The sequence below is a fragment of the Pocillopora verrucosa genome, chromosome 12 (genome assembly GCF_036669915.1).
Source record: "Pocillopora verrucosa isolate sample1 chromosome 12, ASM3666991v2, whole genome shotgun sequence".
Lineage (NCBI taxonomy): Eukaryota > Metazoa > Cnidaria > Anthozoa > Scleractinia > Pocilloporidae > Pocillopora > Pocillopora verrucosa.
The window spans coordinates 16174068-16185558 of NC_089323.1; the positions used below are offsets into that span (position 1 = coordinate 16174068).

The 11491-nt window shown below is 36.2% G+C and overlaps 1 protein-coding gene across 1 annotated transcript; it reads right to left on the reverse strand.

Moving 5' to 3' along the window:
- Window positions 1-1253: 1253 nt before the first annotated feature.
- LOC131783332 (ras-like protein rasD) lies at window positions 1254-11429 on the reverse strand. The gene is made up of 7 exons (XM_059100069.2): window positions 11250-11429; window positions 5593-5726; window positions 4969-4987; window positions 4480-4499; window positions 3827-4054; window positions 3029-3124; window positions 1254-1842 (listed from the first exon to the last, which is right to left on the reverse strand). The coding sequence occupies exons 2-7, from the start codon at window positions 5674-5676 to the stop codon at window positions 1705-1707; spliced, it is 585 nt and encodes a 194-aa protein (XP_058956052.1). The 5' UTR covers window positions 5677-5726; window positions 11250-11429; the 3' UTR covers window positions 1254-1704.
- Window positions 11430-11491: the final 62 nt, after the last annotated feature.

Sequence of the window (11491 nt, forward strand, 5' to 3'; positions counted from 1 at the left end):
TGCCTGCATAATTTAAGGCATCCTAATTTTTTCATCTTGTTTGCTGAGTTAGTTATACAACAATAATTAGTCTTTGAAGTTCTAAGGGTCATGACCGCCCAAAAGTGTGTACCTCCCAAGTACCCCCACTTTGTTCTTCGCCATATTGCCACAGCCAAATGACATAGGTGGGTAGTTTTAATAGGTCAGGTCAAGAGCAGTGTTTGTCATAACTTATCAAATACTGTGCACAGAAAACAGAAAAATGCCTCTCTCCCCTTATTTCTAATTTAGCTCAAGAGCCCCCTCCAAAGTCTAAATTGTGTGGAGTTAACCCATTAACCCCTAAGAGTGACTTGCATCTAATTTCTCCTTATAATATCACCCCTGAATGAAAGAGTAAGGTCATGAGAATAAAGGAAATGGTTACCAACTAGAAAAGCTATGGATTATGAATCAAATTCTCCTCATCAGCACCTTAGGGAATGTATAGAAAACAGTATGGAAAATATGCATACTAATGCCAAGAAGGAAAGGGTTAAGGGGATGCAAGTGAGAACACTGCATGTGACTTCTGATTGACTGTGATATTCTCCTTCCAAATTAGCCTGAATTTCATGTGAAAACTCAAGGAAAATAAGTTTTTGCATCAAAGTCCTGATCAGCTGAATTCCCTGTTACCCTTCAAATCTTGTGATGGTTTTCATGAAGGATCCATGTAGAGCATGTCAGAGTTATTGGAGCAATTTGAAACAACTTCCCAAAGTAACAAAAAAAATTAATTCATGAAAGCCACACAAATCAGGGGCATGGCTTTGACAATGGAAAGTTTCTCTAGCAACAGATATCAACAGTTTGTATTAACCCTAAAATCATCCCTTACACACTCATCATGTGAGAAGTAATACTCTTCAGCAAGTAATACAGGTTTCCTAACCCTTTGAGCCGATAGAGTGATAGTCATCTTATTTCTCCTTACAATATCACAGCTGAATCACACATAATGGACATGAGAATGAAGGAAAGGATCACAGACTGAAGAAGCTCTTGATTGTTAAACAAATTCTCCTTGTCAGCAACTTAGGAAATGTATTAAGAACAATACAGAGAATATGCTCACTGATTTTAGGGTGTAGAGAGTTATGCCAAAGTTTTCAAGCTGATCACTTTCCACATTCTCATCCTCTTTTTACTTAAAATATGATTAATAAGAAAATGAGAAGTTGCATATACATCACTTATGAAATGAAAGGGTTATCATATCACAATCAGACTGAAACACCAGAAATTTTTTATTCATTCCAAATAGTGGTCACGTGTCACCATACACTGGCCATAAAATGTCCACATATTCTTCACTTTTAAGCCACATAAAAGTCAAAATACTGTTACAGCTACAAATTTATGTTGTAAGGCTGGGAGCTACATTCTTTTTCTTGCCAAATTACACAAAACAACCAGCTTTAACGCAAATCTCCTGCATTATTTCTGCTTTCTGTCCAAAACTTCAAGGGATTGAAACACTGTAATTGAAAACACTTGCGGTAAGCTAAGTATGGTAAAGCTGTTGGTATGTGTTCCCATTCCAAACCGACCCACAGAAAGTTGAACAGGTATTCTGTAATAACAAAGGTCCTCCTTGTCAGCAACTGTTTTAATATCAAAATCTTTTTTTTTTCCTCTTCCTGTTCAGCTGCGAAAATTAAATCTTATTATCTACTAATCCTAGAGTAGAACACAATTATCTTTTTTCTGTGGTTTGTTTGCATGATTTTTGGGTACTGTTCTTTCTAAAAGTGCTGGTTGAATTCTTTGAATCTGCTGCATCATAAGTTGAAATGATTCCTCAACATTAAGGCCAGTCTAAAAAAACAATACAAAAAAAAAAAAACAATGATTTAATTTATATTTTAACTTTAAACTCTGAGAATCTGGTTAACAACTTTTCTCTTAGCTACCACAAATTTCCTTATAGACCCTTTCACCCCTCAAAGTGATAAGAATCTACTCTCTCCCAACAGTATCACCCCTGAATCAAACAATAAGGTCAGGAGAATGAAGGAAATGATGACAAACCCACGAGGTACTTGATTGTTAAACAAAGTTTTCTTGTAATACCATAGGGAATGTACAGAGAATAGTATGGAAAACTTGCATACTGATGATTAATCATCCCAAAAACTCTGGTAAGCCTCTTCCAGGGCATCAAATTTCAAATAATTGACCCCCCCTCCATTAGATTCCCATCAAAGATAATTCAGAATAACTAACCAATGCATTAATTTCATAATCAGCCCCCTCTAAATATTTCAGACTAGTCATGCCTCAAAGATAATCCCAGACCCCTTTTCTAAAGAGCCACAACCCCTTTCATAGCATAAGATTGGTTCTGAGTCCCAGATAAAATGGTAGAGTTTGTTTATTCTGAACCCTTTAATTCCCAAGATCTGAATGTTAATTCTCCCCTCTAGCTGCTACACATTTCCTTGTAAATAAGTAATGAGAATTTGATCTTGGATCAAGACAACAACTTCTACCTGAGAACTCTGAATATTCTCATTACCTGTTTGCTGGATCATGTATGGATATTATGGAGAGAGGTTAGAACTTGAGCACTTCTGAGAGTGAGAGGGTTTAACTCTTCACTTCAAAGAGTGCAATATCATAACATTATCAATCAGAAGGCTGATGAGAAGTGACACAAACATCTATTTGATTCAACACCAAATTCTCTGAACTAACACTTCAAGAAATGTATGGAAGACATGCTGAGATCTTGGGAGTGACTGAGGGGTTGGGCGTAGAATGAGTGAACTCCCCAAGATTAACCCTTTCACTCCCAGAAGTGATAATAATAGTAACTTCTCCCTACAATCTCTCTTTATTATCCAACAAACAGGTAATGAGAATATTCAAACTCTTCAAGTAGAATTTGTTACCTTGATCTAACAACAAATTATGGTAAGTAATTTGCAAGGAAATGTGCAGCAGCTAGATGGGAGAATTGACAATCAGATCTTGGGAGTTTAAAGGTTAATTACGGACAAACCTTAGCTGACGTTTCAATTAATGGAATGTTGACTTCAGCTGAATTGCAGTATTCCAACACTTCATCCTTTGTCACTTCGCGTTCACCATCTAGATCCTGTGACAGCAAATAAGGAAATCAATTTGCTGCAAATCATCAATTGTGAAAGACATTAAATAGAACCAATAGTGCTAAATGAATTAAACAGGAAACATTCTAACGCCTACAGAAGACCTCCATGTTATATAGTTACATTGATTTAGTAAATGGTGGTAAAAAAGAGAAATTGACTCCTTGGTTTGTGGGGTAAGTTTTCCCCACTGGTTTAAAGCAAGCATTGTTTGTGTTTGTGCCATCGCAATCAAAGGGGATAAAACTAAGCCCATAACTTACAATGCAGACTCAGTATTCTGTTATTGCATGTGTGTGAGGCAAATAGTGTATACGTATAAGTGTTTTCCTTTTCAAGTAGTAACCAGTAAATTTACCACTTGCAGTACCCCTTATTACTGCCTAAAATCAGCTTTGAATACTTGAAAATTCAACACGTACAAGGTTTGCTCTACTGGTTTAAAGATTTCTTTTATTTGTTGTGCTTAACCCTTTGACCTCAAGAGTGACTAGCATCTAATTTCTCCTTAAAACGTTGCCCCTGAATCACACATTAAGGTCATGAGAATAAAGGAAATGATTACTAACTAAAGAAACTCTTGATTGTTAAGCAAATTCTCCTTGTCAGCTCCTAAAGAAATGTGTAGAGAACAATATAGCGAATATGTATACTGATGTTAGGATGCATAGGAGAAGACTGTAACTCACCAACTTATTAGCCACTAAGACCATGGGTATAGTGGAACTCAATTGCCTATCCTGAATAATCTTGCTTCGTAGATCCTTCAGTTCATGCCAACTTGATGTGGAATTTATGGCAAATAGTACCAAGAATGCATCTCCAGTTGCAACTGATGAATCGCGGAAAGAACTAAACTCTTCTTGACCCGCAGTGTCTACTATCTCCACGTCATAGAGCTTTCCATTATATTCAATCTAGGTTTGGAAAGAGGAAAAATGGACAGTGAGCTAAAATAATAACTTGGGCTTCCTGAGGAAAAGCCCAAGTCTAAAATCATGCTACTGTTATTGTATGTCTTCCAAAGAGGCACTTCCAACATTTCTGTGATTATAAGGGTCACACAATCTTAAACTTCCTGGCCCTTGGATACAAGAATAAGCCATTTACTACCCTCTAAAGTAAACACAGCCCAAGTGAAGGTCATAGCAGCCTCTTGTTCAAAGTATGATTGCTCTTATCCTTAAAGAAGTTTGAATTTAGCCAAAGTGATATACAAACCTAAGGCTTAGCCATATCTTTTTTTAGCACAGAAGCCCTAAGAGTCTTGCCTCTATAGCAGGATTGGATGTTGCTCTACCTATCAGCAATTTCTCTAAGTTCATAACTCTGCTATGCATACCTCCTTTCTGTATGTCTCCTCTGATCATCAGCCGCACATGAAAACAGGGAGAATGATATTTATTACATACACTTCAAACGGTAATTCTTGGTATCACTCCTAGCCTTGTAAAATAATTTGAATCAATAACAGTATCCAAGAAACTGTGCACCCACCTCTCCCCTAACACAACAACAGACACCTGATAACAAGTTTGGGTTAATGATGGTTTTAGGGAGGGGCAGGTACACAGTTGCTCAGATAATAACATTAACCCTTTAATCCCTGGGAGTGACTAGGATCTAATTCCTCCTTACAATATCACCACTGAATCAAACATTAAGGTCATGAGAATAAAGGAAATGATCACCAACTAAAGAAACTCTTGATTGTTAAACAAATTCTCCTAACCAGCACATTAGAAAATGTATAGAGAACAGTATGGAGAATATGCATACTGATGTTTGGATATAAAGGGTTAATCCAATAATTTTTTAATATCCAACTTACCTAATGTGGGGTCATAGTACTAGAAGGGGAAAAATAAAACAAGTGAAAAGTTAGATTTACTTGTAATACTACGTGCTAACAAAAGTTACTGTTTTAGTAATTATGAAAAAACTTGTCTTCTTTTTTCCTCATTAATCTTTGGTTGGCTTTATCATATTCACCTTTTTGCAGGGTGGGAATGTGCAACCAGCTGATTGCTAATACAACTGAGTAATGATTGTTAGAAACCAGATTTTCAATGCTAGTTACCAGCAAGTAATTAACCCTTTAAACCCTGAAAGTGACCAGCATCTAATTTCTCCTTACAGCAATGTGGCTGTATCATTTGTTGAGATCATGAGAATAAAGGAAATGATCACCACCCAAAGAAGCTTTGGTTGTACAATAAATTCTCCTTGTCAGTACTAAAAGAAATTTATAGAGCAGAGAATTGAGAATATGGATACTGATGTTAGGGTGTAAGGGGTTAACTTGAAAGTCAAATGATTTTCCTCTTGTAATTCAGCCCGCAGCCCTCATTTGTTTTGTATGCAAACACACAATCTAATTGATGTTTTAAAATTTATCTTATTCACAGCCATTCCAAGACTGATAGAAAGTGATAAATGACATTCAACTTCCTACCTCTGTGAACTCATTCTTCAGGTAACGTATTGTCAAAGAGCTTTTCCCCACTCCCCCACTTCCAACAACACACAGGCGAAACATGTCTGTGCGCTTCCCTCGATTGCCTGACTAAGACTCCTTTCCATCCACAGCTGAAAGAATGTTATTGATAAAGTTAATAAATTACAGAAAAATGTTTTTGGCTCACTGAGCCCTAAAATTAAAAATTTGGACTGCTAAATTTCAGCCTCTGAAGAGCAGAAATTTGGCTTGGCTGGACACTGACAGTGAATATCTGTTACAATGAAAAATTATATCATTTGGAGTACGCAGCCACAACATGGAAAACATTGGTTTGAGATCCACTTCACATTTACAATTTGATCTGTCACCCTTTGCATTTTCCATTTTTTTCATCTACATCTGGCATGCTGGAAATTTTAAGCAATGCTTTTCCATGTGCTTGTAGTGTAAGATATTTTTTGTTTCACTGAGAACATTTTCCAATATGAAACAGATAGTTATACTGTACAAGAAGTCCTTGTCTTTGAGGATATGTCTTTAAAAAGAGGAACAAGATGGAGGGATCAGAACACAATTACAATTCCTGTGAAGCTTTGGGTAAAGACACTTGACTCTGCTATGTTATGCTAGTTTGTAACACACACATTATACAACTTCAAATCAACAATTATGCTACATTTTAAAATATCCAGGGTCAAGGCTCTCCATTGAGTACAGGTGCAAATTGAAGTCTCTTGTGTTTCTACCCAGTAGAAGTATCTGTTAACTTAAGATTCTCTCTCTCACTGCGACCATCAACAAGATAGCTTTGAGCACTGATGATGATAAGAGAATAACAAGAGAAGATAGGAAATCAACTTTAGCTCATGGTCTTGGTAAAAAATATGAATCCTGATAATATTCCATTCAATGCATTAATAGCCCAACCTACAAATTCAGGAAAGACAAGATACCTAGTCAATCTTTTGAGTACCACCTTCCAAGGAAAGTTTGATTAAATTGCTCTCCTCTGTCCAACATTCATCCACAACATTACATATGATAGTTTTGGATAAAATGATAAGGACTTACTTAGCTTGTTTCTACTCCAAGACCAGATTGATGATGGGCTTAAGATTATCAGTTACATGCATGAGGGAACAGATACACTGATCATTCTCAATGATAGTGCAGCTTCAAGAGATGTGAAGCAGAGGACAAATGAACTTGTGAATTAAGCATTCAGAGCAAGACATAAGGGAATCAGCGTTTGGGACCTCATACGACAGATGACAAGCATTGCAAAGGCAATCAGAGAGAACATCATTCCATTAGTTCTCTTTTACACACTATCTGTCAATGATATCAGGATCATTTTCAAGGATTATGTGCATGAGGCATGATCTTGTTGTGGAGAAGTACCAAGCGGCCTATGAGAAGTATAAAAAAAATCAAACAAAGCTCCTCAATTGGATTGCAACTAATGACTGAGTTAAGGAGCAGGCAAAACAGAATTTAGTGGACACATATTTTGCTTTGAAGCTGTATAACAAGGTGCATAAAATGGAAAGAAAACTTTCACGAATCTACTATAGCCCTAGATGCATTTGGAAGGGATTGGCTGCTGGGAAGAAGTTGGCTAAAGAAGCTGGAGTATGTGAAGACAACACAAAGCTTTGGCTGATGACCCAAGCCATCTGGCAGATTTATTTACCCTCAGAAGCATATCCTGAGACCAAATTTTGATGTTGAATCTCCAAATGCAGTTCATCAAGCCGATCTTTTTCTTTCTCATGACAAAGCGACCACAAGGTCACAGAAAGTCTACAAGTACGCATTGACAGTTGTTGATGTTGCAAGCAGATTCAAGGCTGCAGAACCTCTCAGCTCAAAGGATTCTTCTGAGGTCTCCAAAGCTTTTCAGACAATCTATAGGTGTGGACCACTAAGATGGCCAAAAGTTCTTCAGGTTGATCCTAGGCATGAATTCATGGGTGACGTCACAATGCATGATGTGAGGATAAGAAGAGGGAATGTGAACATCCACAGAAATCAGGGAATCATTGAGTGATTCAACTAAACTTTGAGTGACTGTCTCTTCACTTTCCAATACAGTCAGGAGATGAACTTCAAAGAGGGAAAGAGATCGACATAATGAGTGAAGAGGCTTCCAGAAGTTGTTTCAGCTTTGAATAGTGAGGTGACAAGATTGACAAGAAATAAACCTGTAAAAGGATAAGGATAAGGTGGTTGAAATGAAGAGTTCAATGACTTTTTCAAGGCCTGTTGGCTTGATGGAAAAGAGACTCAACTCCTCAAAGAACGTGACATATCTCTGTGCTACTGCTGAGCTGGAAGGTGGTCAGAGGTGAGCCACAGATCCAATCTGGTCTCTGAAGGTCTATGATATTGATAGAACACTGGTGAATAAGAATGAGCCTGTTCTCTATTACCTGAAAGATGGACCAAAGTGTGGTTTCATCAGAGAAGAGCTTCAGATTGTTCCTCCTGGAACTGAGTTGCCTCCTGAAGGAATTTATTAATTTGAAAACACCAAGAAAGAAATGAGTTTCTTCATACCCCCAAGCAATTCTGGGAATCAATTCAAGAAACTGATGAAGATATGAACAATCAAAAGATCATCAATCTTGCCAATCCAATTGACCACCAAGACACAGTGACCAAGATTAGTATGTTGATTAAAAAACAGAAACAATACATTTATTCTCTTTTTTGTCAAAATATGTTCCCAGAAGTCTCTTCATTGAAACATTAATAACAGAAAAAGCAATGTGCTGGTACCACACAGACCACAACTCAAACAGTGAAGTACTTCATTGAAATAACTTTAGTGTTACTACTTTCGATCAATCAGGAATGAACAACCATGCAATACAAAAAAAATTCACTCCGACCAAAAATATCAACCTAAGTAAAGCATGGAAGATACTTCTCCTTTTTCAATGAAAATAGGCATTTGATCTTCCTTTTATCAATAATCTTAAAATCTTAAATGTCTTAAGTGTTATCAAGATATATATAAGAAAAGTTTAAAAGGAACAACAATCTATACAAGAAACTATTTGATTGGAAATGGATTCATTCAAAACTTCTCTCTTTCTCTTGAAAAAGATAGAGAAGTTGTTGTTGATGGAACAATACCAAAATCAGGACCACAAGAACCATTCACTGTTGTTTGAGTAAACACAAAATTATATAATATACAAAGAAAACCAGACTTTAAATTAAATGTTTCTATTGATGTCAAACCTTCAGCAGGATTCAAGAGAAAAGCAAACCCAACAGGCGCAAAATGTAATAGGGTAGTTTATCAAGGAGGAAAGTGGAAAATTAACAGCTGTTGCTGGAATATGGATATGGCGATGCTATAATATGCTCTTGTTCTGTCTGGTGTAATGGGAAAACACTTCTCAACTTTAGTGCAAGTGGAATTAGCTACAGTAATTATGTATGGGGCAATTTTTCAAAACAAGATGGAGATGATTTTCAGGAAGGTTTAAACTCAGACAGTCATAATTTTCTCATTTACATAGACACTCTTATGACAGAAGAACAAATAAAGGCACACCATGACTTCCTCATAAAAAGATACTACATTAATGCTGATCCTGTCGAATAAAACCATGAAGCATGCTTGCATGTGCAAAGACTTTGAATTTCACAGGTGATGTTGTGAAATTCAGGTGTAATCATGTCCGATATAGCAAAGGCATGAAATCTTCACACAGACAATCAACACCCTGATGGCAAGACAAGAGAATTGTTCAAGGTGATAATATTCACAACTTCATCAAAATTCATGAGTGAGACATTGTCAATATTATTTATCTGTGAAAAATTCAAGTTGCCTTGAAATCAACCTTGATTTGAAAATGCGCAAAAACTGTTGTTTGAAATCAAAGTTGATTTCAAGGATGACTTGAAATCAAGGTTAAAATTCATGAGTTGACTTGAAATTCTAGGTTGTTTTCAAAATGAGCCAGAATCCCTTTTCCTCTCTCTGCTTATGCAATTTTGCTGTCTTTGAAAAATTTACTTGTGCTTATTAACACAAAATTGCACTCACAATCATGTTGTTACCTTTACCAATACACTCAGACACTTGATCAAAATCTATGATAGACTTAATTTTAGGCAAGCTTCCCGCAGCTCCAGGCTAGTAAATCTTGGTAATAGCTTGCCCTAAGGGCAATCTGATTTGTTTATTATCATTTCACTCTGTTAATTATCACAATACTGGCTAAACTCCAAAACACATTCAAATGAAACAAAGATTTGAATCCAAAGAGGGTCAAAGTTGAATATTTAAGAATGTCTGCATTTAAAGAAACTAATAGAACACAAGTCTAACGAAAACTATGAGAATAATCATTGCTCATTGTCGTACAAGTTAAACTGAGAAGACCGACACTGTGCAAAATCTAGTTCTCTAAGAGCAGTTAATTACCACTAAACCTTTAGAAATTTATTTCACTGTATTCGAACACAAGTTATTTCAAAACTGCTAAAACAAACAAAATAAATTTGAGCAAATTGTTCTGCAGTAAGAAATCAATGGTCACATAAACAACAGCCAAAGGAAAAATGATCTATAGTTATTAAATCCTTAATAACCAATACAGCTCTTGAATGTGAACAATTGGCAAATTGGCAGATAATTGTAAGTATTTTAACATTTTCTAGCCACTTTAAATTTTCTCCAAAAAATTTGCATTGAAAACAGCTGTTTTTATGACCATAACTCAACCCACTATCCCCTACTAGTGCTCGATTAACCTTGTAATTTATGTCCATATAATGTAATTGATTGATTGCTCGTACCAAGATAGCACAGACGAACACACCCTGAAATTATTATTATTGCATTGTTGTCATATTGAATTTCACGTTATGGCAATAGGTTTCGAAAGCAGGTCAGAAAAACAAACATGCGACCCTCCTCAAAATCCCTTAAGAGCACATGAAATGTCGTTTAGAAATATATTTTGCTGATGATTGTCACAAAGCGCAGACTTTCAGGGCAAGTTGATGCATGGAAGATTCGTGACATGGACTTGTGCCCTTCAACTGTAAAGACAATTATAAACCGTTTGTTGTTTAAAGTTAAATCTGACAGCCCCAAAATGACTCTTCGATCGATGCAATGCTCACAACCTAACAATTCTTTCAAAAAAGTGAAATTAATGATAAAATATATATAAGTTTATATGTAAGTACCACCGTGTGAGCGAAGTATTTTTAGTCGAATTAATCGGGCGATCGAACATTCAGTTACTTTGGTAGATATGCAGGCGTTTGTATTTGCTAAATCGACCGCTTTAGAGAAAATATTCTTGCTGGCAAATATCTTACAAAGGTATTATTATAATAAGAATTGGTACAGCGGAACAAAAGACATTGCAGAGGAAAATTAAAATAAGCTTAACGCTATATGATATTATCAAAGAATTCGACGCAGGAACGCAGGTTTAAAACGCATAATAGTTAATAGATAAGCTTATAATTTAAAGCACTTGTATTGTATTTTTCCATTTACTGAAAATCATGTTAAATACAAGTTTTCGTGCGCATTTCAACCCACAAGTCCCTTCATTAGCATGTTTGAAAAACAACTTGACGAGATCCAAAGGAAGTGTAGAAACTTCACTTACCTTTCGAGTCAGTTCTTCGAAGCTACACACTTATTTACAACCTTTGAATCACAGTGACTAAAGGAATTGAATACAGCCACAAAGAAGATTATGACAGAAGCGATTCAATGGACGAGGCAAATTCCAGTCATCGGAATAACTTATATATAAACCAGCCTGAGTAAATACTTGAAAACAAGCGTGTCACTCTGGTACAAAAATACATGACGTCATCACCAATCAGCACGAAGCATGGCACGTGT

Excerpts from the sequence above, each read along its gene's own strand:
- LOC131783332 (XM_059100069.2), bottom strand. The coding sequence starts at position 5,676 with ATGTTTCGCCTGTGTGTTGTTGGAAGTGGGGGAGTGGGGAAAAGCTCT. Across the intron at positions 3,125-3,826 it reads TCTTAGTGGCTAATAAGTTG|GATCTAGATGGTGAACGCGA; the intron begins GTGAGTTACAGT and ends TTGCTGTCACAG. Across the intron at positions 1,843-3,028 it reads TAATTGAAACGTCAGCTAAG|ACTGGCCTTAATGTTGAGGA; the intron begins GTTTGTCCGTAA and ends TTGTTTTTTTAG.